Genomic DNA, 26450 nt, shown 5'->3' on the forward strand with positions numbered 1-26450 from the left:
GGTTAGTTTTCCTCAGTTTTACAATACAGGAACCAGTATGATACCCACTTCCTGTTCTCAAACTCTAGCCAAACAGGGCACTAAAATATATGTTTCTGAAAACATTTCAGGTGAAAAATAGGCGACACAGTAACAGACTCAGGTTCATATTTGGTCAATACAGCTTAGTATCTCAGTTTTCCTCAGTTTTACAGTACAGGAAACAGTATGACACCCACTTCCTGTTCTCAAACTCTCGTATTATAGCCAAACAGGGCACTAAAATGTGTTTCTGAAAACATTTTAGGTGAAAAATAGGTGACGCAGTAACAGAATCTTGGTTCATATTTGATCAGCACAGATTAGTATCTCAGTTTTTCTCAGTTTTCCAATACAGGAACCAGTATGCCGCCCTCTTCCTGTCCTTAAACTCTCGAATTATAGCCAAACAGTGCACTAAAATATGTTTCTGAAGACATTTTAGGTGAGAAATATGCAATATAGTGACCTAATCATGGTTTATAGTTGAACAGCACTGCCTAATATTACAACTTGATCACAGTTTTAGAAAGACAGGGAGGGGCGGATCTCCCTCTTGATCTACTGTTATACTCCGTGTCCGTGGTAGCGGGCATACAGTTCAATTCAATCCACAAATTCACTTAAACAGATAAAGAAAAAGTACATGTGCAATCCATAAGAAATAATGGAGATGTGAAGTCGAACACCCTGATAAGCTATTGAACGCTTGAGAATAGGGGCCCACTCTTGAAGCATATTGTATTTTAAAATGTGTTTATGAACAGGTCTGGATTTAAGAAAAGTAAGTGCATATAATATACAGTAACATCTTTAACCTACAGAACACCAAAGACTAACCAAAAACCCAGAGACTAAACTAACCTAATGCTAACTGCTAAATGGTCCCAAAATATTTATTCCTCAAGTCTAAACATTGGTTTGATAGAATACAACATGAATAGAAACACATGGCAAGTGGAAATAACTGTACAATGTCAATAGATATGAGTGTAACTGGTTTGGAAGTATGAAATATGAAAATGCGGAAGTACAATCTGTGGTTTGAGTGAAAAAGTCAGAGATTTGAGTTTGATTTGAGCTGGAAGATCTGGGTGCTGATAAGATGGAAGGGAAGTTTACCGATCTGTTTACCACAGTTCTTTTACACATACTGCCCACATTGTTATGATACAAATTGGTAGAATATCCCTTTAATCAGTTCAACCAGTGTTAAAGGGACAGTTCGCCCCAAATCAAAATACACATTTTTACCCTTAACTGTAGTGCTATTTATCAGTCTGGATTCTGTTGGTGTGAGTTGTCAATGTTGGAGATATCAGCCGTAGAGATGTCTGCCTTCTCTCCAATATGGAACTAGATGACACTCGGCTTGTGGTGCTCGAAGCACCAAAATGTCCATTTGAAAGACTCAACAGCAATGTCTCTTTCTAGAAATCATGACTCTGTTACTCAAGATAATCCATAGACCTTGTTGTGAGCAGTTTCATGTAGGAACAATTTGAGAGTAGATGCACTCTTCCTTCTGCATGATGATACAGAAATAAAATATATATAAATATAGATAGTTTCTACATGAAACTGCTCACAACAAGGTCTGCGGATTATCTTGAGTAACCAGGAGACAGTTTTTCAAATGTATTTTTTGGCACTTTGAGCACCACAAGCCGAGTGCCATCTAGTTCCATTATATAGGAGAGAAGGCAGACATCTCCACAGTCGATCTCTCCGACACTCGGCAACTCACACCAAAACAATCTAGACTAACAAACAGAACCACAGGTAAGAGGAACAATATGTAGTTTTGAGTTTGGAGTGAACTGTCCCTTTAAGATTTGTTTCTATATAGCAACATCTTAAGCTACAGAGTGTAGGGGATGTTGTTGACAGTCAGATTTCTCCGCTGTTACCAGCATACATCAAACTGACCCTGAAGCAACATTTCCAAATTCATGCAAGAAATGAAAGTCTGGAGGAGGTAGGGCGGTTTTTTATTTTTTAACAGCAAATGTGTAGGAGCGCCTTCAAAGTGCTGGAGTGTTGATCTTGGATCAGCAGGTAAAATCACTCTGGGTGGTTTTACTGTGTGGGTTTCTTACCTGAGAGCAGTTTGAGACTTGAAAATGTTTGGTTGGACTGGTAGTCATGCGAATATATCAGCAGTATTTCGCCACTGTTTGTGTGGAATAAAAGTAATTTGCAGGCTTCTTACGTCTCGATTGAATCGGCATGAATCAACTCAAACGAGGCGAAAATTTAAAACCGATCTCTGGCTTGTTCTTCATGTTGTTTCAGTTTAGCTTCAGCGGTGGCTGGACTTTGCTGATGTTTGTACATCTGTCACCAGAGAGAACAGCAGTCTGCATTTCAGCTGCACCTGGGTCTCAGCAGGACAGGGTCAGATACGGTTATAGAGGCTTTTAGCATCACGACAAACAGTGCTGGAGAGCTTTTTTGTCACCAGAAACCAATATAATTTGTTTTGGAGTACTTTAAACTAATCATCCGTCATTATATATATTGTGTATGCTGAATCCCACACCACCAGACAACCTTGGCAGGCAACACCAAGCAATAAACTGCATTTAGAAACTGGATGCAGGCCTGGCGATTAGTCTTAAAGCCAAGAGCTGAATATCTGAATATCACCAAAAGATGCAAATTTAAACATCTCGCTTTATGCTTTTACTCAAAATGACTCAATATTGGGCCTATTTGCAATGAGATGCTTGACAGGATCTTAAAACAACAAGAAGTTACAGGAGGACAGCTGTGAGAATTTCGGGTGGGTTTTTTTTTTCCCCTCTGTGAGAGATTGTGTTTGTGCATTTGTCTTTGTTCACACCTTCAAATGAAGAGATTGTGTTTGTCATTTTCCAGGATTTCAGTTTACTGGAAACAGTATTATTCATTTCCAGTGGGAAATGACTGTTTAACCATTGTTTTCCTGATCACATTGTGGTGTTTTTCTTTTGGTTTGGTGTGTGTGTGTGTGTCCTCCAGGACCAGCGCCTGAAGGAGATCGGTATGCAGACTCCACCCTCTGCCTCCCCCAACAGCCAGTCGATAGGCAGTGCCAACAACAACCACATCACACAAACCCCAGAGTTGTTCACTTCCGCGCTGTCCACCAACAGGTACACACACACACACACACACACACACACACACACACACACACACACACACACACACACACACACCAGTTTGACTCCATATACAGTAAGATGTTGACCAGTTTAAACCAACTGAAGTCCTCATTATTTTTTAAGATATTAAATGATAAGCTCAGATAGATATAATTATTCTGTTTCCTGCGGCTGTTTCAAAATAAAAGCCACCTAGTGTTTCACCAGTTGAATGCTTTTAATCTGAACTAGTAGCAGAAGGAAAGCTCAGTTTGCATTAGGAGTTAATTTCACTCATTAGTTCAGGCTAATGTCAATGAGAATGGCGGACCCTGCCACCCACTCACAATGACTACATTTACATGCACACTAAATATTTCACTATTATTCCAAATATGGCAACATTCTGAATTTGATGAGGGTCAAGTAAACACCGTATGCAGTTTGGATATTCCAAATTAGGCCTTTATCTGTGTGAGCATTTATATGCTGATATTATTTGAGTTTTAACCCTCTGGAGTCCACGGACTCGCTGGTGCGTCCAAATCACATGACTGATTTAAGATGACGTAGCAGCAAGACGCAGCCTTGCTGAGTCTCTGTTTCAACTTGTGTCGAACGTGTGAACCTCGAACTACATACCACGTTTAAATTGTGTTAATAGGCCAAGTAAAACCAGACTTATGATAAATAATTTACGCCATGCTTTTTCCTGAATATTGTCGTCACATTTGGTGTGTGTTTGGTGCAGGAAGAAACAGTAAACACGGGCTATTCTAATGAAAGTGCTCGCAAGCAAAGAAAAAACATGACACCCCCTTTCCTATTGCTGTTTTTGTGTAATTGTAGGTCCAATGTGTTAATACAGAATGTCAAAATGAAAACATAACTGTAAGTCACACAGTTGAGGTTGTGCTGAAAAAAAATGACACCAAACGAGGCAAAGTAAAGAATTTTTAAGGTGAAATTTAATGGTAAAATCAAAAGTAGTCAAAAACGGGCAGATGTACCCTTGACCACAAAAGGTTAATAGCATTCTTCGGACTTGTTTATGACTTGCAGCACGTTCAGAATATGCGTCTCATTTTGGGTTTTTACTGCAGTGTGCGACACACAGCCTCTTGTCTGTTAAATGTTAGCTCTGTGCGTTGTCATGGATGCATTGTATGCAAACCAACTAGCCAACAGTTAGCAAGGCCAAAGGTTAGAGATGCATGGCAGAAAGAAAAGCTCACTTTCTGGTCAAAAGATGAAACACACCAACTTTTGAAGATTATTAGATTTGTAGATTATGAAAAATACATGCAAATATCGCAACACAGACCTTTTAATCCTTCAATTACCAAGAAGTTTGGTTGAAGAAATGAAGGGGAGGCTGCGCCGATAGCAAATCGAAAATGCTATTTTGATACAGGGAAGCAAAATGACAAGTGTACAACTTTACAATATTTTGACGTGATAAATGACATGTTAGGGCACATTAATTGTAGTATGTACAGCTGCATGTAAACGGAAATATTAGTGGAATATTCAGTCTCATTAGCCATGTGAACAGCTTAGTAGTGGGCACCCAGTAGCTCAATGGATGGAGTGGGCATTACATGTACAGAGGCAGTGTCCTTGCCGCAGCAGCTCTGGGTTCGATTCCAGTCCATGGCCATTTGCTGCAAGTCATCCTCTCTCTCTGCCTCTTTCATGCTTAACCTGTCCTGTCCAATAAAGGCAAGATAAAGAAAAGTTAAACAGGATAGTAGGAATATTGTCTTTTTTTCAGAATAAGGGCAAAAGCAGGAATATTTTGTGCATGTAAATGAAGTGAGTCATTGCAGAAAAAATCTATATCAATGTGAGGTAACGTTTAATGAATTTTTTTAAGATTATGTCTGTATATATGTTGAAGATAAAACCCAACTTATCTCTCCTGTGGTCCTCTTAGAATGAAGAAAGGGTAAGGTGACAGTAGGAGTGGTTAAACACGCAGAACAATAGAAAATGGACTTATAAATGGCTGTTATTGTTCAACAATCTATTTCTTTTTAAATGTAAAAAAAAACTCTGCAGGCTGTTTTAGATTTCCTCCCCAACAAAACAAAATCCCTGTATCAAACCCCCGACTGATCCCGGCTGTAATAGAGTCACAGTAAGACTATTTGTTCTTGATAATCGGTATAGAATTTATTCTCAACATGCACACGCTGTTAGACGCTCTGAATTTACTGCTCCTAACTGTTTTATTGCCCCGTGGAAGTTTTTACAGCCCTTCAGAGAGCGAGGATTAATCTTTATCTGTGACAAACGAACATTTTAACTGGTGACTTCGGCTATTTATGCTAGATTGATTAAATATTAATGCTCATCGGTCTTTCCATACCTCTCTCTTCTGTTTCTCTACATCTCTCGCTGGTTTCTCTGTCATTCCTTTCCATCATTCGTCACATCTCTGTCCTTTATTCTCCTCTCCCTCTTATTCTTTCCTGTCTCAATTTCCCTCTCCTTTCTCTATCCTACCACTTACCTCTTTCTTCTTCTTCCTCTCTTATTATCCTTCCTGTTTTCCTTCTCTCTGTCTCTCCACTCCTTTGCTCCTCAGTGTGCCCAATCTGAACAGTGACCTGTTTGATCTTCAGCCGGCCTTCATCCCCGCTGTGCAGAGCACTCCTTCAATCTCCACCGCCAACAGTGCCTGGGGAGGTATGCTACCTGCACACATACACACACATAGAGAGAGACCTATGAAACAGACACGCCTGCATTTACACATATATGAAGGCGCAGACATGCAAATAGGACAGACATCTACCTACGTGCACGTACACAGATCAATGAGCAGAAAGTCAGTATGTCATTTTTCAAAGTGTGTTTGGCATTCTGGGGATATTCTCCCTCTGGCCAGTCATTCACATGTCTGCCCATCCATCTGTCGAGCCATTCGTTTGTCTTTTTATGTAAACCATCCATCCACCCATCATCATCACTCCCTCCTTTCCTTCAGAGACTAATGTTGCATGACCCAGCCGGTGTCTTGTGTAGAGACACAGTTAAACAAGTCTCGGGCGCAGGTGTTTACATTGTAAATACTCCCAGTATTTTTGTAATAATGAATCCTGTAACCAGCGCGAGCAGGCCCCAGCTCCTCGTTTCCTTGTTTGTCAGTGTTGAAAATGTGGCTGCGGCAGAAATGCTGAGCAACAACATTGACTTTCACATATTAGCTTTTGCTGTACAGTACAGTATATTCCCCCCTTGTATTTCTGGGGGAAAAAAGTTGACATTTCAGCTCAGAATCAGCCAGCTCACATCAAAAAGCAGTACAGAGATGCATGTGGAAGCACTGTTAGCGCGCAGTATTACAGGCTTTATGACAGAGGATTAAACTGAAGCCATTAGTTTGGCCAGACTTCAGAGTCAGAGCTACTTCTCAGCCCCTCACTATCAGTGGTTCTGACACGGAAGCCGAGATAACTATCCCCCGTGCTTTTCTCTAAAACAACACAAAGGATACTTACTTCATTAAACGCCCAAGGCTATAAACGTCAAAAACAGTGATGAAGAGTTCAGTCAGGCTGTTGAATGAAGAACATATTTGTGATCGTCCAAAGGTAAAAGTTTGATATTTGGGGAAATATGCTTAATTTGCTTTTGGCAGACAGTTAGATGGGAAGATTGATATGACTCTTAAATGGAGCTGTAGTCAGTAGACGGTTAGCTTAGCATAGCACAAAGACTCGAAGACAAGGAAATGGCTAGTTCAAATAGAATTCACCAAGCAGCACCTCTACAGCTCACTTATTATTAAGACGTTGTGTCTGTGCTTGTTTAATCTGTACAAATGCCAAAATGGAAAACAACAGTTTGCCATTTCACAGGGGTTCTGGTTCCCGGACTATTTCTTGGCTCAAAGCAGTTTCCAAGCAGCCAGCAGAGACTTCAGGAAGTCACTGTGCATGGCCAAGAAACAGTTTTGGCCAGTGAAACAAAACGAATTACACAAGCAAGATATAACATGTTGATTTATGAGCTTTAGAGGAGCTGGTTGGTGGATTTTTAGACAGAGCCAGGCTGACCTTTTGCCCTGTTTACAGTCTTTATTGAAGCTAAGCTAAACTAACCAGCCGTAGCTTCATATTTAAAGGAAAACTTCGACCCCAAATAATCTCATGTATATCAGTTTCACACCCAGTGTTTTGCTGAATTAGTGAAGAAAACTTTGTTTGTCGCGCAGGCTCCACAGTGAACGAAGAATCCAAAAACAGAAAATGCTTGCTGAATTAAAGTCAAAGGCGACCACGTTTTACAACAGCAAATCATTATCAGAACATCTGTTTACAAGCTCTCTCACAACTCCTGCAGCACAATCCACGTCACATTTATCCAGTCGTATGCTCTGTATTTTCCAAACAGCCCTTTTTGATGGCGTCAGGGTGGCCACGGCTCCTTAAAAAGTCTTGAAATGTCTTAAATTTACTAATGCAAGGCCTTAAACAGTAAAATTGTCTTAATTCAAGTTCAGTGGGTCTTAAATGTTTTGTAGTCACATCACCAGTGTAATTTTTGGTGTTGGGGCCAAAGGAAACATCATTTTAACAGGAGGGAAACACTGTTCGATGGGCCTGTCTGTAGCTGTCTGTTTGGGAAGTACTGAGCATAGGACTGGATAAATGGGACTTTGATTATACTGCACAAATTGTTTGGGAGCGAGAGTTTGTAAACTATTTGTTTTGGTGTAGTTTTGCTGTTGTTGAACCTGTTTTTGGATTCTTCGTTCACTCCAAGTTTTCTTCATGAATTCATTGAAACGCTGAACTAAAAATGAAACGTATCAAAGCTCTCTTCAAATCCAGACTCCCATTGACAAAAAACAGTCATTTTACCTCACTGAACACGGTAGCTGCTGGTCTACGACTACCTCAATCAGTTGGTTTGTTTGTGTTTTTGTGTGACTTCAGTGTTTTGTTCAGTGGAGTTTGGCTGTGAAGAGAGCAGAGATACGTTTCACTTTTAGTTCAGTTCTCTGTTGCAAAGGGCTGTCTGTTTGGGAAGTACTGAGCATACAACTGGATAAATGGGACGAGTTGTGTGAGAGTTGATTAACCAGATGTTTTGGTATAGTTTTGCTGTTGAATCCGTTTATGGATTCGTCGTCATCTACAAGTTTTCTTCATGAATTCAGTGAAACACTGGGTTAGTAATTGATGTACAAGCAGCCATTTGGGGGGTGAAGTATTCTTTTAAAAACAGATTCGAGAGTGGTATCAATTTTCTCATTTCATTAAATCATGGCATGTGTTTCACCAGATGTAAACTTATTTTAATTTGTGCCATAGCAACTTATCCAATATCCAGCTTCAGAGATATTTTAGTGCATAATATGTGAGGCGCTAGTCCAGTAAAGCACATTAAAAAACAGTGACTTCATCACACAAACTCTGTCAGTTTACCATTTTCTATCTGCCATGTTAAATTGCTGTCAATTCTCGATCATCTCTATGAGTCACTGTTATGTTTCCTGAAAGGTTAGTTGTTACAGTCACAGTAGACCACAATAGGCACAGTGGTGTCTTGTGAATTTCGTGGCGTATTGTTGTTGCGTGGACTCCACAAAGACAACCGCTCTCTGAGGCTTCAAACCCTAATCCCCAACAGGGATGTGGATGAAGACAAAAAGACAAAAGGTGCATCAGTGGATTTTCTCGTGCACAGGCTTAACTCTCCTCTGAAAGCCTGACATTCCCGACAGCCTACACACAATCCCAAGTTACTAAGCAACAACAATGGCAGTACTCTGGAGACTGTAATGTCCATGTTTCTAATCTAATGGGATTAGTTTAGCGGGAGGTGGTGGAATCCTCACCAGAGCAAAGCCCCGATTTCCATCCAGGCTGAATCACAGTTTGATGTGTATATCTACAGTTATTTCAAAGCTGTGTCAGATAGTCCAACACTTATCTCGTGCAGCTTAAACATTCACACAGGGTTTTAATCGGTCACATTTAACTGCATCCCCCAGGATTGGAGAGCCAGCCTCTGCAGCAGACCACCGCAGCCATGGCTGTAGATTTCGATGCTGTGTTTGGGAATAATTCCACGCCCAGTAACAACGGTCCACAACCTGCAGCCGGTAAAGCCAGCTTTGTCTGACTGTCCAGACAGACTGAGAACTAAAACCCTTGCACTTTGCTGGCAGCACAAACATAGCACTTAACTAACCCTCTGACTAGCTCCCTGCGACTTGTTGTTCCTGCTAATGGGTGGGTGTGTTGTTTGACCTCTTACATGCAGTCTCTTAATACCGTAATGACAATAACCATGACTCTACAACCCAGAGATGAGGGATCAGTTAACTTTATATTAAGTTGCATTTTTTATTTTAATGCAAAGCTCCTGAAAACTTGGTTCCAAATCGCAACAATTCAGGTCAAAGATCAGAAAACAAAAACATCTGTAGGTAGAATTTCTCATAGTGCACACAGACACAGGTATTTTTGTAAACATAGCTTTTTTAATGTGGCTTTTTGTCCCCACGCACCCTATGTTTTAAGTCACTAAAAACAAACCACACTGTCCATGGTGAAGATTTTTAGAAACTCTGTTTTCAGCGTTGATGTGTAGACAGATCTTTTGGCCAGTGAAATCAGAGTGTGCGCCATGATCTGAGGTTCCTACCATTTTTTTTTCCCCATAAAGGGTTTTTTGGGGGAGTTTTTCCTTATCGGCTGTGAGGGTTCAAAAGACAGAGGGATGTCGTATGCTGTAAAGCCCTCTGAGGCAAATTGTGATTTGTGATAATGGGCTTTATAAATTAAATTGAATTGAAATTATCTCCTTTGTGAAGCGTCACAAATGAGGCAACATTTCGTGCAGTGGCGGACATGTTTACTCTTCCGCTATATTGATGTACAGAGGTTGCGATAACATGCCTGTGTGGACGGGATTTTTTTAGAACGAAGAAGGGAAAAACCCCTTTGACAAACATACCTGTGTGCGTGTGGACAAGGCTTTACTCCCGGATAAACTCAACTAATTTGCTTCTTCAGGGCTGTGAGGGTGCAAATTGATCAGATTTTAGCGACAGCATATGGTAGACATCGCTAAATCCTCATTGGTGCATGAACATGTGTGACATCACATTTTTTTTTGTCAGGGCTCCACAAACTTGAAACTAGTAAGAAAGCCCAGAGAAAACAGCATGATAAGGAAAATTGTCTCCTTTTAAAAATCTGTGCTAGAAATGTGTCCTTCTTCATTTATTTATTATTTGATTGAACCAAAAGTTAACTGATCCCAGTCCAGATTCTCCTCAGTTACTCGTCTTTTCTTTCAGGGTTCCTTCACAGGTCTGCAAATTCCACAAATATGAGCAGTTAATCATTTATTTTACAGAAGATGAACCTATAGTAAACGAGTTAAATAGATCTTGTCAGCATTTGTAAAATGATCCTGAAACGGAAAGGGATAAATGATTTAATCACCAATCAAAATCATCAAAATCTATTGACAAAACTAACATCTAGAAGTCTTGACTGGAATAGACGATGTGAAGGAACCCTGCCTCCAAACACTTTAGCTTCTCTTGTTGTGGTTTCCTGCCTGGTAAGGTAACAGCTTTAGACTGATGGCTCTTAAGTGTTGCAGGTCTGGGACTTTGGCTTCGAGCCCTCTTATTGGCTTACTTTCTTGTAACCTCTCAGCGACTGACACAATCAATCTCTGTACTTCTCAACCCTTTCGGGTCCCAAGACATTCCTGCAAAGCATATCATTTTAAGGCAGGGCGAGTTATCGACAGCTCCAAAACAAGGCCCAGCAGATAAGAGCGACTACCCTCAGAGGACGTCTAAGTACTATTTTCATCATCAAGAGAGGAAAAAGTTAGGAAAGAAGAGCAGGTTTCAACTGTAAGAGTTCAGATGGAATTATAGAAGTTAGATTCTTCATCAATTAATCTAAAGGACAAGTAAAAAAAATATTAGATTGTTTTTTTTTCTTATTGTCAATAAATCCTATGAAAAGACCAAAACCAAAATATCGTCTTTGTAGCTAAACCTTGATGTAGCTAATTTCTCTATGTCTGTTAAACTAAACTATTAAAAGCACAGCCACACTGTTGCCCTGGGAGACCTGTTCCTTCATCATGACGGTCATGGGCGCTTAAGGTTTTATTTTTAGGTTCAGTCCCACACGCACCGTCTGTGCTGCTGTAAATACTTAATAGCACACCAAATGTGTATTAATCCACGACTGAAAATAGTGCCCAACAGATGCACTATTTTCCCATCTGAGTAACATTTGGTAATAACTACAGCATGTAGCTGTTTTAGAAAATCATGTAGCCTTTTTATAGATGCATGGCTACAGTGAAAGTGCCACAGACATGTTGAAATTGTCTGAAAATTTTGAGAGGGGGCACCCACTGACTCACCTGGTGGAGTGGGCGCACCATGTCCATGGCCCTTTGCTCCCTCTCTCTCCTACTTTCACGCGTTATCTGCCCCATCAAAATAAAGGCAAGAAACTCCAAAAAATATCTTAAAAAAGTTTTGCGAGATGTACTATTACATATTTGGTTTTGGTCTTTTAATCAGATTTTTTGGCAATGACAGAAATTTTGAATATTGCCAAAATACTCCTCAAATTTCAGTGGAATGCTTTGTTAATAAATGGCACCACTTTGGCTCAATCCGACTCTTATTTTTTACCCCACCCCTTCGTATTCGAGTTCCCCTTTGCTCCTCGTAACAGAGTTACAAGGGGTAGTGGTTGAACTCTCAAGACCCTGATACCTCATCGGTAGTCGATGCCCTTTAGGTATACATATACAGACCTTGTTACAGGTAGTGATGGCCAAATGAAGCCTCATGAACCACTTTCTTTATTTTCTGACCTCACCAGATGGCGCTCTTGGTTTAAAGATAAAGGCTGAAGAACTTGCAATGAAGTGTGCTTTTAAACCTTTGTTTAACAGACAGTGCCATCTGGTGGCTTCAGAAAATAAAGACAGTGGTTCATGAGGCCTCATTTGGCCATCACTAGTTACAGTTAAAGTTTCATGCTATCATTCAAGCAAGTCATTTAACACGAAAGAAAACTGCTGCATTACCAGGCCACTATTGGTGCTCTATAAGCTAACGTTAGAAACTTGTGCTCCTACTAGTGTTGTCACGATACCAAAATCTTTGTTTCAGTACCAATACCAATATGAATTTCGATACTTTTCGATACTCTTCGGTACTTTTCCTAAGGAAAAATTCTTTTGGATACAAACCTTTAGAACAATAAATAGTAGGGGTGTAAGGGTACCAAAAAAATCATGGTTCGGTAATTACCTCAGTACGGACGTCACGGTTTGGTATCTCAAATGTCCCACCAAGTTTGTGTTGTCTCGTGTTGTCTCCCTTTGCGAGGCAGACTTTCTCTTGTCTTTTTTCACGTGTGCCAGCTGCGAATGTTGATACAGGTGTTGTCATACACACCACTTGTGCAATCAATAATTGTGCTCCAATAGGAACAAGAAAGGCGTTTGTGTGCATAAATGAGTAAAATAAATTAACTAAATTAATGAATTGAATCAGTTTCAAAGTACCGGTATTTTCCAAATGCAGTATAGTACCGTTTGGAATACTCTAGTACCGCGATACTATTTTAGTACCGGTATACTGTGCAACACTAGCTCCTACCCTGTCAATCTGCACTGATATTAGAGTTGCGGTTACAAGTGCTACCAGACTTAAGTTAAATTTCGAGCGTCATATGCTAATAAAGGGAGGTAATGCGACATAGTAATTTGTCAAAATGCAGGACTGTCATGGACAAATCAGCAGTAACAATGTAACGTTAGCAAGCTAGCTAGTTAGCTATCAAGGCATCTGGATACTTTTCGTGATTTATTTATTTATTTTTTTACGCTTTTTGTAAATAAAAGGACCAGAATATATTAAACCAGCATTAAACAAAATAAAGCAATGGTTATTGTAATTTGTTAAATCTTTGTTAATGATGGAAATATATTTGTAGGTTTTTTTGTTGCTTGTGCGACCATCTTGCCATGTTTTCTCACTTAAACACTCAGTTTAAAAACCTTTGTTTGGAGGGTCATGTAGCCTGAACACTGCGCCTTACCCCTCTACCCCGACAAGAATCGGGACACCCCAAACCTAGACGTGAACACACAAAATGGAGGAGCAAGGGCTAACTAGTTGGGGCAAGTGGTGTGTTGATGTTGGGCCTTTATCTGAGAGTTATTTGTTTTCGTTGGTGTAAACAGTCATTGATATAATATCTTAAATCGTTCTAATAGTCATTTGGACCAGTAATTGCTTTAGCAACTTTCTGTGTCTTTCTACTTTCTCAACAATCAGTAATGTTGCCTTTTTTCGTCCAAACTAAAGTCTCACTCCAGTCAGTTTTTTAGGTTCAAACATTTTGCCTGTCTTTATCTAGCAGAGCATATTATTTCACAGCGCCGCCGCCGCCCATCAATTAGCATTACTGGAAATTTGCCAGGATTAATCAGCCAGCTGTTTCACACCAGCAGTCGCTGCACACGCCGTTCAAGTTTGTATGACTTAATCGAAACAGTATTATCATTCAGAGCAAGATCGCTAATTATACATCTGGAAAATCTTAAAATCCTCCAAATGGACTCTGAAGCGCTTTCATTAGTTGTCTTTTCCATGTGACGCATCGCTGTCATCATTATTAGGAGCATTAGTTGCGTTTGTACAGCTGTAGCGTTGCCTCTTCAAACATTTGCCTAATAAAGCTTGTTTTTCTTTTGTGTTTTTTTTTTCAAATGTTTAAATAGTGCAGATTCTTTCCAGGAGCGGCTGACGTTTTTTGCCTGGCTTGCTCTAATCTTGTTTAACCCCATCGGACTCTTGTGCTCTGCTCAGAAGTAACATTTGGAGGCTTGTGACTCCGGTGTGCAGCCTGGTCCTGGCTTTGGACAGACTAACTCCCTTCTATTAATAGAGCCTGTGCTGAAGCTGTCAATACAACTACCAATACACCATCTGGGCAACTGGCAGCATCTCACAAAATCCCTGTGTGTGTGTGTGTGTGTGTGTGTGTGTGTGTGTGTGTGTGTGTGTGTGTGTGTGTGAAGCTACTCTACTGTGTGTGTGTGTGTGTGTGTGTGTGTGTGTGTGTGTGTCCATGCATTGTATTTTGTCCACATGTGTCTTTATATGTTAGTGTTTGTAACTGTGTGTGTCCACGTCTGTTCGCACGTCGTCTGTCATTGTGCTCCGTCCCATCTGTCTGCTACTACTCGTCTGTTTTGTTTTGTTGTTGTTCACACCGTTCCCACCCTCCTCCTCCTTCCTCCCTCCCTTCATTTATTTCATCTCCCTCTCTGTCTTTGCCTCACCGTCTCCCCATCACACTTCACAAGGCAAGAGTCACCCAGGCAACTCCTTTCCATCTGCTCTCCTCCTCCTCCTTCTCCTCCTTCTCCTCCTTGTCCTTACAATTCAAAGTCCTCTCTCCTTCTTCCTCTGTTTCCTCTGCAAAGTCTGCATTCTTTATCCATTTTTTTTGTCCACTTTTAACTGGTATCTTACTGTATTTGTGTACGGAGAGCTGGAGGCGTAGTTGTTGCTTTTATATCGAAATTTTATTTATTTATTTTTTTACAGGCAGTGCACAATGTGTGATGTCTTTATAATGTATTCTGAATTTCCCATCCTTCATATCTGTTTTGTGTTGTCTGTTTTGACGGTTCCTGCAATGATTTTGTCTTCATATTCTAACACAGTTGTGCTTCTGTTTTCTTTGGAAGATTGCTGTTGTTTATTTAATTTGAGCAAATTAATCTTTCTGTTAATGCTGTATCAACTGTAGTTCTCCTCACAGAGGGATTCAGTCTCCCCCATTTTTAATCAAGTTATTAAGTTGGTTTTCAAATCAGATTTTGAGATTTGCAACTTAATTTAATAGTGCCTGTGTCTCTGCTCATATCTATACCGTTTCATTCTGTTACATTCAGCTATTTATTGTCTCAGTCTCTGCTCATGCGTGTACATGGACATGAATAACTTGTATATGATCGGGTTTCTGGAGTATCCTGCGTAAGTGTTGGAGCATTTAAACACCATATTCCATTTTCAGGAACCTGAATATGCCCACTGGTGTGTTCTTGAGTCCAATTCAGACCAAAGATTCGTGATGAGATGAAACCGTTTCAGAACGTTGCAGAGAAAAGTTGCCGGCTGATGATGTCACCTGCAACTCAGCTGGTCAAATTGCCGGCGGCTGGTTTTAGAACATAAAGCACATCACCTGTTTCTTCAGCCAATCAGCTTGTAGTCAAGTCCACTCATCAAGTCAAAATGAACGCAGACAGTGTGTGCTGCAGCAGGTGCTCTGTCCCCACCGAGCCCTCTATTAACGTCCTCACTGTGTGCTGGTGTCGAACAGTGAGTCGCTACCTGCTGCTCGCTGTATGTGCTTGTACTCCCTCACACACACATTCACACATTCTCATTGACTGATTAATTGGCACTGCTTACTTACATTATTGTGGTGTATTTATTATGAATACAGTCCATCTGATGCTTGTTGTGTCTGTTATTTGTCCTTTCATCACTACTACAAATGCAACTGTAGCCAGTATCTCACTATCACTATCCTCATTCATATTTTAAGAAGCTACAAATTATATTCAGCCACAAAATGAACCTGAAAAGCTTCAAATAGAACGGAAGTACAGAGAATTGTTGCATAGCGATGATACACCATCTCATCTAGTTGCATTGGTGTGAACCGGCAGGTTTTTAGAACGTGTGCGTTGCAACTAGTTGACTGTTTTGTCTCGTCACGAACCTTTGGTCTGAACTGGGCTTTAAAGAAACCAAGACACTGTTGCATGTATATACCTTATCCATCCTGGTTATTGAGAGCCTCTGACTACCTGCACAGGTGCTCCAGCCACGTGGCGTAACCAAAACACAACAGCGGCAGAGAAAGCGTCTCACTTCTGTAGCACTTAAGAAATGCAGTTTTGTCTTTCCATACTTAAAGAGGCTGCAAATCTGCAAAGAGGCCAAACATAACCAAATGTCACACTTGAGTTGAGAGGCAAAGTGAAACAGAAGCTCAGCAACAGGCCCTGTGCAATGATGCTGCTTCTCTTATATCTAGGCAACACAGTTATTTCATAAAGGCACATTTCGTAGTTTCAAGATGCTTTCCTGAGTAGCTCAGTATGTAGTGAAAGTGTGGTGAGATAGAGAGGTGGTGCATGCTTTCAGAGCAGACAGCTATTGGTGATTGGAGCAGAGAAGAAATCAGCAGTTAAGTTGTAAAGTTGTAGTAATTGTAATGTTAAATATTTTCTATCTCTGCTGTCGCCCCCTTTTTTGTGAACCTTTCAGGTGCTTGCACAAATAGATTGCAGTTGCCAGTAACTGGGATACTAGTATTAATAATAATAACCTGATTCTCTGTGCTCATGTCAACACCATGTCCCAAACATGATCATACGGGGCTTAAGCCTCATAAAAAGGTTATTCACATCCATGTTAACTCACCCATGTTCAACCCTAATCTCTGTTTGCACAATAAATTTAAAACTAAGGTGTTGCTGAGTTTACCAGCAAACCAGTTGTGCTTTAGTGCTACTATTTAAGGCCCCTCTTTGACATGCACATTGTTGCGTAACTCTCTTAATAAGCACTCGAGTCATTTAACATGAAGGTGCAACGGCAATCCTACGGGGTCAGACTAACTAAGTAAGTATAAATTGAAACACATTAACGTAAAGGCTGCAGCAGCACGAGTTTAAATGCATACACAGAGAGTTTAAATGCACATCATGCTCTTATTAAGAGCAGTGTTTTAATAACTGCATCACTCAATTATCACCTCTTGTATGCAAAAGAAAGGTTAAAAGGTTGTGTTAGAATTTAATAACAGTGTGACCTTACATTTCACCTTATTATAACACAAGGACTAACCAGCTCCACACTGCAATATCCAAACAATGCTGTTTCATTATGTCAGTGTCTTCCATTTGAAACATTAGCTCGTGGGGCTGCTGACATTTTGACTGGAATCTGTTAGCTTTTAGCTTCAGTCTCTTAGCATGATGTCATGTATGTAGCCATCAAGTTCATATTTAAGAGCCCCTTAATAAGGGTTGTCGTTTTAAATGAGTCAGCTGGGAACATTAAAAAGTCAGCCAGATATGGCATTTTCAACAAACTCATGAATCTGCCAGCTACAGGTGTTATTTCACCAGATAAAATCAATACTCGTCGGCTAGGAAGGAGAAGCCTGCTTTTGTCTACCTCTGCCTGAAATCAAGGACTCATTGTATCAAAGATTTTCAGGTAGTGAATCCCACAAACTGCATATTTACTGTGCAACGGAAAATAGGCTAAGCTGCTGTTGCCTAATGTCAAATAATTAAACTGATGTTTTTCAGAGGGGCTGAGCATCCCTTGTCACTCACGTCAGGCTTTTCCCACACACGTGCTAGCTTGGCTTGATGGGGCTGGGCGCATCAGCCCAGTGCAGCAGGGACTTGTGTCTTCATACAATAAGGCTGCTTGCTTGAAGGTGTGTCTTTAAAGTCTGGGTTAAGTAAAATCTGAGATTTACATCCAGACACACTGTACATGTTAAAAAGCACTTGTTGAAAAAGACTGGGGAACTGCATGTCTTTGGACTGTGGGAGGAAGCCAGAGTACCTGGAGAAAACCCACGCTGACACGGGGTGAACATGCAAACGCTAACCACTGCACCGCCTGCCGCTGAGTAAGGATGATGAAGCACATCGGATGTCACTGCAGCATGCTTGAATGTGGTCGAGTACACTGTCAGCCCACCTCTTGAGAAGGTCTATCTCAGGTGCTACTTGGCACAATTCAGCGCATTTTAACTGGTTATGCACATCATTGCTGTGTGGTATGACTTGACGCGGCCAAACGTGTCAATGCAAAAGCCTTAACAGTGGTCAATAATTGCGGCTCCAACAGCAGCAAAAGTTTTAAAATCCATCACTGAAGCTGTTTTCTCATGAACTCTTGACAATCCGAGTTTCTCTTTGACACATGTGGCACTCAACAGGAGATTGTCTGTATCCGAGGCGTTCTCACCTACTGGAAATACTCTGCTTGGGTTAGGTGAGGGGTAGTGATGGCCAAATGAAGCCTCATGAACCACTGTCTTTAGTTTCTGAAGTCAATAGATGGAACTGTCTGTTCAACAAAGGTTTGAAAGCACACTGCATTGCAAGGCCTTCAGCCTTTATCTTTAAACCAAGAGGGCCATCTGGTGGGGTGAGAAAATAAAGAAAGTGGTTCATAAGGCTTCATTTGGCCATCACTAGTGAGGGGTGGTGCTTAGGTAGAGTGTGCAGGAGGCTAGACATGGCACAGATTGCACCACGGTCACGTAGACAGTTTGTAATTTTGTCAGAAACAACAGTGTCTCTTGCCATTCCTTGAATTTGTCCAATGATTTTGGCCTTGGCCCTTTCCACCAGAAGTTAGTTAGAGTCCAGTTAGACATTTTCATTGCTGTTTAATGTCCGATCCAACTAATTTAGACATTTGCATTCTCACAAACAGCTCCTCAGTGTAACATTTAGAGAATTGTAGGTTTGCAGTGCGTAGCTATTACGTATAGATCCCGTCGTATAAACCGTAAGGAATGACAAAAAGCCTTTCCATTAACCAGCAGATGCAGCCGGCAGTGCTACTTATTCCGTGTGTGAAAAGAGCTTTAGATAATCCAACTTAATAGTAGTAAGTAACAGATTTCTCCCTGCCAGTGTTTTGGAATTGAACCCTTGACATGGATTTACTTCCTTCCTTCCCTTTGATCTTAAACTCCATTGACTGTCAAATCCTCTGCTGAAACACCTAAGCTAACACTGATAGCATTATCCTCCCAGTTCAATACAGCGCTCTCAGTGCTCGCTTCATCACCTTCCTCCTCCACCTCCCAATTCCCTCCTTCCCTGTTTTCCTCTTCTTCTATCTGTGCTGTGTGTGTGTATGTGTGTGTGTGATCTACTGAGTGTTTCACTGTGCCTTCTCTTCCTCCCTCCCCCCTTTTTATCTCCGCTCTCTTCTATTGCTCTCTTGGTTCAATTTAATTCAGTGGGCTTTACTGACACAGTGGTTTAAGAAACAAAAAATCACCCACATTGCCAAAGTGTTTTATCACACTGACAACAATAATGGAAATGCCGACAATGGGAGAGAAATTAGAGTCAAGAGAATTAAAAAGATATTGGTTGCTCTCTTGTCCGCTTTCTTCATTTCCCCCTCTTTTCTCCTTAACTTTCTCCTCCCTCTCGTTTCTTTCTGTCTCCGCGTGCCTCTCCTCCTCTCCCTCCTTTTCTCCCATCTGCTAAGCTAGCAGGAAAAGTGTTTTCTGAATCTCTTGTGTCAGCACCACTGTCAGACCTGCACACTGCTTCCTAACTAAATATTATTCCTCCCTCTTTTTTTCCCACCATGAGTTGCCTCTGTTTCTTTTTTCCTCTCCCCTCCTCCTCTGTGTTTTGCAGGGAAGCTGTACGTTTACAGTTGTCTTGCGTTCACGTCTTTCTTGTTCTTGTTTTGTTTCTCTCCGGCTTTGTATTGCCGCCTCGTTCCTGACCTCTTTTTGTACCTGCAGCTCGTCTCAGTGTATTGATTTTTTTAACCCCTAATCGTTACTGGGTAAAGTGAGGAAACAATAGTAGAAAAAAATATGCATCTTATCGAGGTCAGGCTTTCATTTTCACTTCCAAATTCCCTTTCTTTCTACCACTACTCACCGCTTCTCCTACCAAATACACACACACACCTCCAGGTTCCTACCAGCAGAGTAATACGGAGCCATTAGCAGGATGAGTGCTGACACGGGGAGTTGTTAACAGGCACTTACACGCACACCCGCACACTAACACAGGAAATTACTCTGTCATTTGCACCTACCGGCCAGTTTACACACTGCCTCTAATACACAAACGCATACATGTTCAGAACTGATCACCCTTCGAAGTCGGCGCGTGTACATGACAGCTAGGAACAGATAAATCAATCATCTAGAACAAGTGCTCCGAGCTACTGAGTCAGGGTTTATAGGCTGATAGAATGAGGCTGCTGCGTGGCAGTAATAAAAGAGTAGAGTCTGGGTAGCTGCTTTTAAACAGGAATCTCTGCCCGTGTAGGTAAATGCTAAAAATAGACCAGGAGGAATTCAATTAACAGCGAGGCTCACAGTGGGATTTGATAGTTCACATTATGGAGGCACAGCTCAGCAATATTTCTCAGATCAAAACCGTCCAGAGTGGTTGAATGGTGAGTGAAAAGTTTGGGAAAACTGGGCTGAAAGTTGAGTCGGCTCTTAATAGAATCAGGATAAAATGCCTTTTGAAATTAGTTGCTTCTGCTCTTCAGCTCTCTTCATCTCATACATGAGTTTTCCACACTGTTTTTCAGATTTGTGCAGCTAGAATTTGAATAGTGAACTAAGCCTTTGCTTGTCAAGCTATCTATTTCCATTCCACTCAAAATTCTTTGTGTAATTGGTCCTCAATTTCAGATGGAGGAACACAAAAGCAGGTTACTAATATGCAGTGGGCAACTAGCCTTTCAGTCGCTAGCTAGCTACTTAAGCTAATGTTAGCCCAATGAGTTGGTTGAAAAGCCTTTAGTTTGGTTACAAAAGAAAAAGCTTTTATGATTAGGACTAATCAATGTGTTAAACAAACATAGCGCTATCGCAAGTAGCCTTGGGCGCAGTGTTAAGTGTTAACCAGACGTTGGTCGATGGGGGGAAAAAAAAAATCCTCTGCGTTATCTTTAGATTAATTTCATCGGCCACAGTGTGCTGAGTGCACTCTACTTGGTAGTGTTGTGTGTTGACCAAAGCGCTTTTTTCCTGTCACAGAGCACTCACTATTTTTAGCCCAGAAGCTAACGTTAGCCATTCTGCTCCACTGTGGTTGTGCCCCTGTCAGAAGCTTTGTATTCCAGCCTTGAACTGCTGTGTTTTTGGATACTTCAGATAAATTCAGTGATAAATTCCATACTGAATAACTTTTGTTATTATTAATCTGTTTTTCTGATCAAAAAGAGATCTAAAAAATGTTTAACTTTGGGTAAAAAGTTGCGCTTATCAATGTCACCAGCCTTCTAGTCACAGTGGAGAAGGGACGGGACAAAAGACACAAATACCAGCTGTCACATATGACAAGTGCTGACCAACAACTGCTATTTTCAGCTGGGAAAAGGAACTCTTTGGTGGACCAGTGGCCTTATCAGAGTTACACAAGTGACTCCTCAACCAATGCAGATTTGGTCGAATAGAGCATATTGACCAATCAATCGATGAACCAACCAGAATGTGACAGCCCTAACAGAATCAGAGCCGCTAACATTAACCTACACTCTGATACAGTTCGTCCAGCATCCAGGATCATATTTTCATACATTAGAGGATGTGGTTAAGTGAAAGCGGCTTTTTTAATAGACTGCCACCTACTGGTATAGAGAGTTATTTCCTCTCACCCAGGGACAGAACGTACATGCTAGTTGGATGTTAGTGGTAGTGTTTGCGGTGTGTTCAAGTGCAACTTTTTGGCCGAGACACAGGCAACGTAAGGCTTAGTCAACAGTCGTCCTTTGGTTTGGTGTGTCCGGGCCTTTACTGTTGTGCTTTTGGTTTTGTAAAAGTTATGAAAAAGACCTCAAAACTCTTGAAATGTTTGCTAAGCTGTGATTGGGTAATTGCTGTTTGATGAAGGGCATATAGCGAATAATTTATGTTTGTGCTTCATTGCTTCTCTCTGTCCATGTGTCTGTACTGTATGTCGTACTAACCTCTATGTGTTCATCTCTGTATGATGTTGTTGCCAGGCTGTCTTATCAAAAATGTATTGTTTCTTCTGTTTCCCAGCTTATTAACATTCATGAGTTCATTTCTCCTTCAGGTTTTGATGCTCTAGGAGACCTGTTGAAGCCTACGATGCCCACACACACTGCACCTCTTCCTCCTCCTCAAATGGCCATCCATCATGGAGGAAAGCTGCTAGCCAACGACCTCGACTCCTCTCTGGCCAACCTCGTGGGCAGTGAGTGTCGAGATGCATGTTTACGCGGAGCTGAGTGTGTCGACAAAGGGGAGGGAAAGAAGCTAAAAAAGTTGCAGAGTTTTTAATGGTTAAACATTTATGTGATTTAATACTTGAAATGCTCGGCCTTGAAGGTATTCATACACACATTGAGTATAGATAAAACGACTTGCACTGTTAAACAAAAGACATTTTTTCTTCCCTTTTTAAGAATTAAGTCAGTTAAATTTTGCAAGACCTCACGGAGAGTTTTCATTTAACACATCTCAGTACAAACTAGTAAAGAGATCATGTGAGAGAACACAGGTGACGTAAAATCAAGAGTATCTAAAGTAGAGATACCTGCATTCAAATCTTTCATTTACTCTCTTTCAACTGTGATCACTCAGTTTCTCTGTCCTCCTATCTTTCCTCAGATCTGCAGTTTGGTGGGACCCCAGCCAAGAAGTAAGTGTCTTGAGTTGTGATGATACTTTACAATGTTGTGCTTATAGTCTAGGCCGGAGGATTTATCCACTGACAAAATAAATACACCTCCCTGTTACTGTTACGGTTACCCTCGTCTGTTGCCAGGATTCCTAACCACAGCCTGCCAAAATACAACTTTTACAGCTTAAAGTCAAAATCTAATTTATTATAAAGTATTCAATTGCTTTTAACTGCTTAGGTTTGTGCTTCTGTGGAGTGTTAAAGTCAAGAGACTGCTGCACACAGACTCCCATTCATGTTTCTGCTGTACTTGCAGCATTGTTAGTCTTTAAAATTCATGATTCGCCTCACGGGGGACAATAAAAAATAAAAGAAAGTAAAAGGAATCTACAAGTAAATAGAGCAAATCTACTGCGTGTTCTTTCTTCCAAGACATGATTTTGGTGTTGTTTGATAGACTGGCCCGGGGTTGAGCAAGTGGGGAAAAAAATAAAAGCTTCTTTTGTTGCTCTGCTCGTCGTTCTCCAGGCCAGAGATGCAGTGGAACCAGCCTGGAGAGAAGAAGCTGACGGGAGGCCAGAACTGGCAGAATAAGACCATGTCGACCACACAGTGGGGCCCCGCGCCCATGGCCCCACAGCCCATGCCTGTACAACACGTGGTAAGGAGACGGATACACACACTGAACACTGTGGGAGGTTGAGTTTGCCTTGACGAACATCCATCAAGGTATCCTGAAGTCCTGCAGAAAGCCTTAACGGATGATTCCAGTTATTACAACTTGGGTCTTACCAGTGATGGTAACAGTTAACTAACCACATTAACTGGTAAAAATGGCAACAGATAAATAAGACATTTGGCAGGTCAAAAACAAGAGCAGTCAACAACATTTCCAACGTTTTGGTTGTGCTCACTTCCAGTGTTCCTCCCAAATAAACTGGTTTCAATAATCTGAGTACACTGCGGAGCTTGTTTACAATCTGTCTGATTGTCTCTGAATGCTCATGTTTCTTGCCCATGTGACTTTCCAAGATCTCAGACATGATGGCCAAAGCTATGAAAATAAGAGCCAAGTTGTAATAGAGCAGAATTATCTTTAATGAGGATCCACCAAGGCATCTGCAAGTCCTGGAAATGTTTTGAAAACTGTTGTTTGGGGGCTGAATTCTTGGCCTTCAAGAGTTAAATTAAGTCTTAAACTAATTCATAAAGGTATTTAATAAATTGTGGCTTGTTATTCTTTGTATTAAAGGAGCAGTTGGTCATTTTGGGAAATATGCTTATGTGCTTTCTTCATGAGAGTTTGATAAGAAGATCAATAAGGGCTGGGCTGGGTGCTACCATGTGCCAACATTCAAGGGTGGGGAGGCAGGTTGCGTCTGATGTTGCTAAGCGACCATAACTAGCATCGTATCATAGCCAGCTTTTCAAAAATCTTGGGTTTAGAGCTGATCTTCCAAACATTGCTTTTTTAAGTGTATATTAGATGTAAAGCTCTGAGTCTCGCTACACTAAAATGATCAACTTCTTACCCACATTTATTATAGACTTATGATTGGGGAAGACAGGACAGATATCTATCGGCTGGGTTTGGTTGCTCCTCGTCACATGCTATGCTACAATTGCTGCTGACTTAGGAGCAACAGACAAACGTAAACGAGAGAAGACTCAAAAATTATCTAGTATGTAGCTCAGTTTTTATACAGTATATGTAGTTGGGGTCTCTGCTCTGTCTATCTTTGAGCTAAGGGGTCCTTGGCGTGAAAAACATTGAAGACCCCTACACTAGAGCACCAAAACCACAGTTGAGAATAGCCCGCTCCAGATTTCAAGTGCGCTTTCCGTGTGTTTACATCATAGACTGCATAAATTAATGGACGTAGCAACTGTGATGTCAGCCTTTGGTTTGTGGACTGTTGTTTCGGAGCCACATATTCAGCATTTGACCACCAAATTGACAATATTTTGAGGAGAGGGTGGAGCTGTGTAGGAGTGAGGGGTGAATCTAAATCTTAGACGCTTCGCAGACAGCCCTGTCAGTCAAAGTGGCCCCACTCTTAATTGTGCGTAAAATTGGGTCTTAAAAAAATGTAAATTATCTCTAGAGACCAAAACCATTTTTGCACCAGGCTCTAAACATGTTGAACAGTTTGGCATCTGCTGTAGAATTTGGATTTTGGCACTTACGCATTGATTTCAGTTTTCAGCCCCGGAGGTTGCTGCTTGATCCTCACTGACAACAATGGATTTGCAGAAAATGCGGCATGTGTACCAGCTGTAACCTCTCCTCTCCATTCGTTAAATATAGGGCTGTAGCTGCGAGGTTAGGTTAGCTTAACTTAGCTCAAAGACTAAAAACAGGGAGGAAATGCTAACCTGGCTCTGTAGAACGGAATCCACCTGCTTTCACCAATAAAGCTCACCAAGTAACATGATGTATGTTGTCGGTTTCATCTGTACAAAAACCAAATTATGAAGGAAAAATAAAAAATAAAAAAAATAAAAATTTGTGAGGAATTTTACGCCGGACTGTTTCTTGGCTACAGCCAACAGCTGGCTAGCTTAGCTTAGCTCAGAGACTTAAAAATTTGTGGAAATGGCTAGTTTGGCTGGACATGAAAGTGGTATCAATCTTCTAAACTCATACTTACAGTAAGCATGTTTCCCAAAATGTCAGACTTGGTTTCAGTATTTAGTTTCGATCTTCAGAGACGTACATTAATCTGAATGTGACTTGCAGACACCTTGCTAATGAAACACCAAGTCAACAATTATTGCACACACTGAATGCTGGACTTGCATGTGAATGCTCACTGAGTATAGATGGAAGTATGGGTGTATGTGAGTGAATTGACTCGATACAGTATACAGCTGCCTGTGCATGCTCTGTGTGTGTGTGCTGATCTTGGCAGCTCCTGATTGTCCTCCTGATCTCTGGACAGCAGTTTCTGGCTGACGAGGACAAACTGTCACTAACCCTCCGCTTCCTCTCTTTCTCCCCTTTCCCCCCCAATATCTTTTTTTTTCTCCACTCTCTCTCTCTCTCTCTCTCTCTCTCTCTGCTGTTGGTCCTTTCCTTCTTTCTTTCCCCTTCACCCCTGTTGTCATTCCTCCTCATCTCTCCTTCCTGTCCTGCCTGTCCTCTTCATGCGTTTCTTTCCTTTTATTTTGCACTGTCATCCACTCGCCTTCCTTCCCCTCTTGGCTCGTTTTATCGCATCTGTGGTTTGCGTTGTCATCTGCTCGTCCTGTTTTCACCGCGCTGCCTTTGACATTTGTCCATCCGCATTTTGACCCCTCATATATAATTTCCGTTGGTCTTCATCTTTGTCTACGGTTGTGGTTCTAACATTTCTTTCTTCTCTCTTTCTTCCCATCTGTTTTACCTTTTCTCGCTATTTCTCCTCACCATCTTCCCCTCTTATCTACTTCCTGTCGTCATTCTCTTATTTGACCTCTATTTCTTTCCACATTTCTGTCTAATTGCTCTTCTCTCATCCTCACTTCCTCTGTCACATCTCCCTCTCCCTATTTCTTCATAATTCTCCCACTCCTCCTCTCTCTTACCTTCTCTTGGTCCCTACCTCGTCGTTTCTTCTTTGCTTCCCTCTTTCATCATCTCCTCATTTTCTTGGATTCTCGCTTCCACCCTCACGTTGTCACTTTCTCTCATCCTCTCTCCTCTCCCGTGTCTCTTTCCTTCCCCTCTCTGTCTGTCCTCCTCTCCGTCTTTGTCTCTTTTTCCCTGTTGCGTCCTGATGCAGAATGGAATGTTCTATACTAGTTATGTAAGTACTTATCCCTGTT

At 41.2% G+C, this 26450-nt stretch overlaps 1 protein-coding gene across 2 annotated transcripts in view; it reads left to right on the forward strand.

Annotated features, from left to right (window-relative positions):
* Window positions 1–26450, forward strand: part of si:ch211-200p22.4 (phosphatidylinositol-binding clathrin assembly protein) — a 124498-nt gene that overhangs the window by 82621 nt on the left and 15427 nt on the right. Inside the window, exons 11-16 of one of the 2 annotated variants that reach the window (XM_049569303.1) lie at window positions 3022–3155; window positions 5737–5837; window positions 9154–9264; window positions 22074–22214; window positions 22631–22661; window positions 23172–23304. In XM_049569303.1, the coding sequence (XP_049425260.1) occupies window positions 3022–3155; window positions 5737–5837; window positions 9154–9264; window positions 22074–22214; window positions 22631–22661; window positions 23172–23304 (651 nt within the window). The remainder of the gene's footprint in view (window positions 1–3021; window positions 3156–5736; window positions 5838–9153; window positions 9265–22073; window positions 22215–22630; window positions 22662–23171; window positions 23305–26450) is intronic. The other variant, XM_049569304.1, reaches the window with a different exon arrangement.

Source organism: Epinephelus fuscoguttatus, linkage group LG23, assembly GCF_011397635.1.
Source record: "Epinephelus fuscoguttatus linkage group LG23, E.fuscoguttatus.final_Chr_v1".
Classification (NCBI taxonomy): domain Eukaryota; kingdom Metazoa; phylum Chordata; class Actinopteri; order Perciformes; family Serranidae; genus Epinephelus; species Epinephelus fuscoguttatus.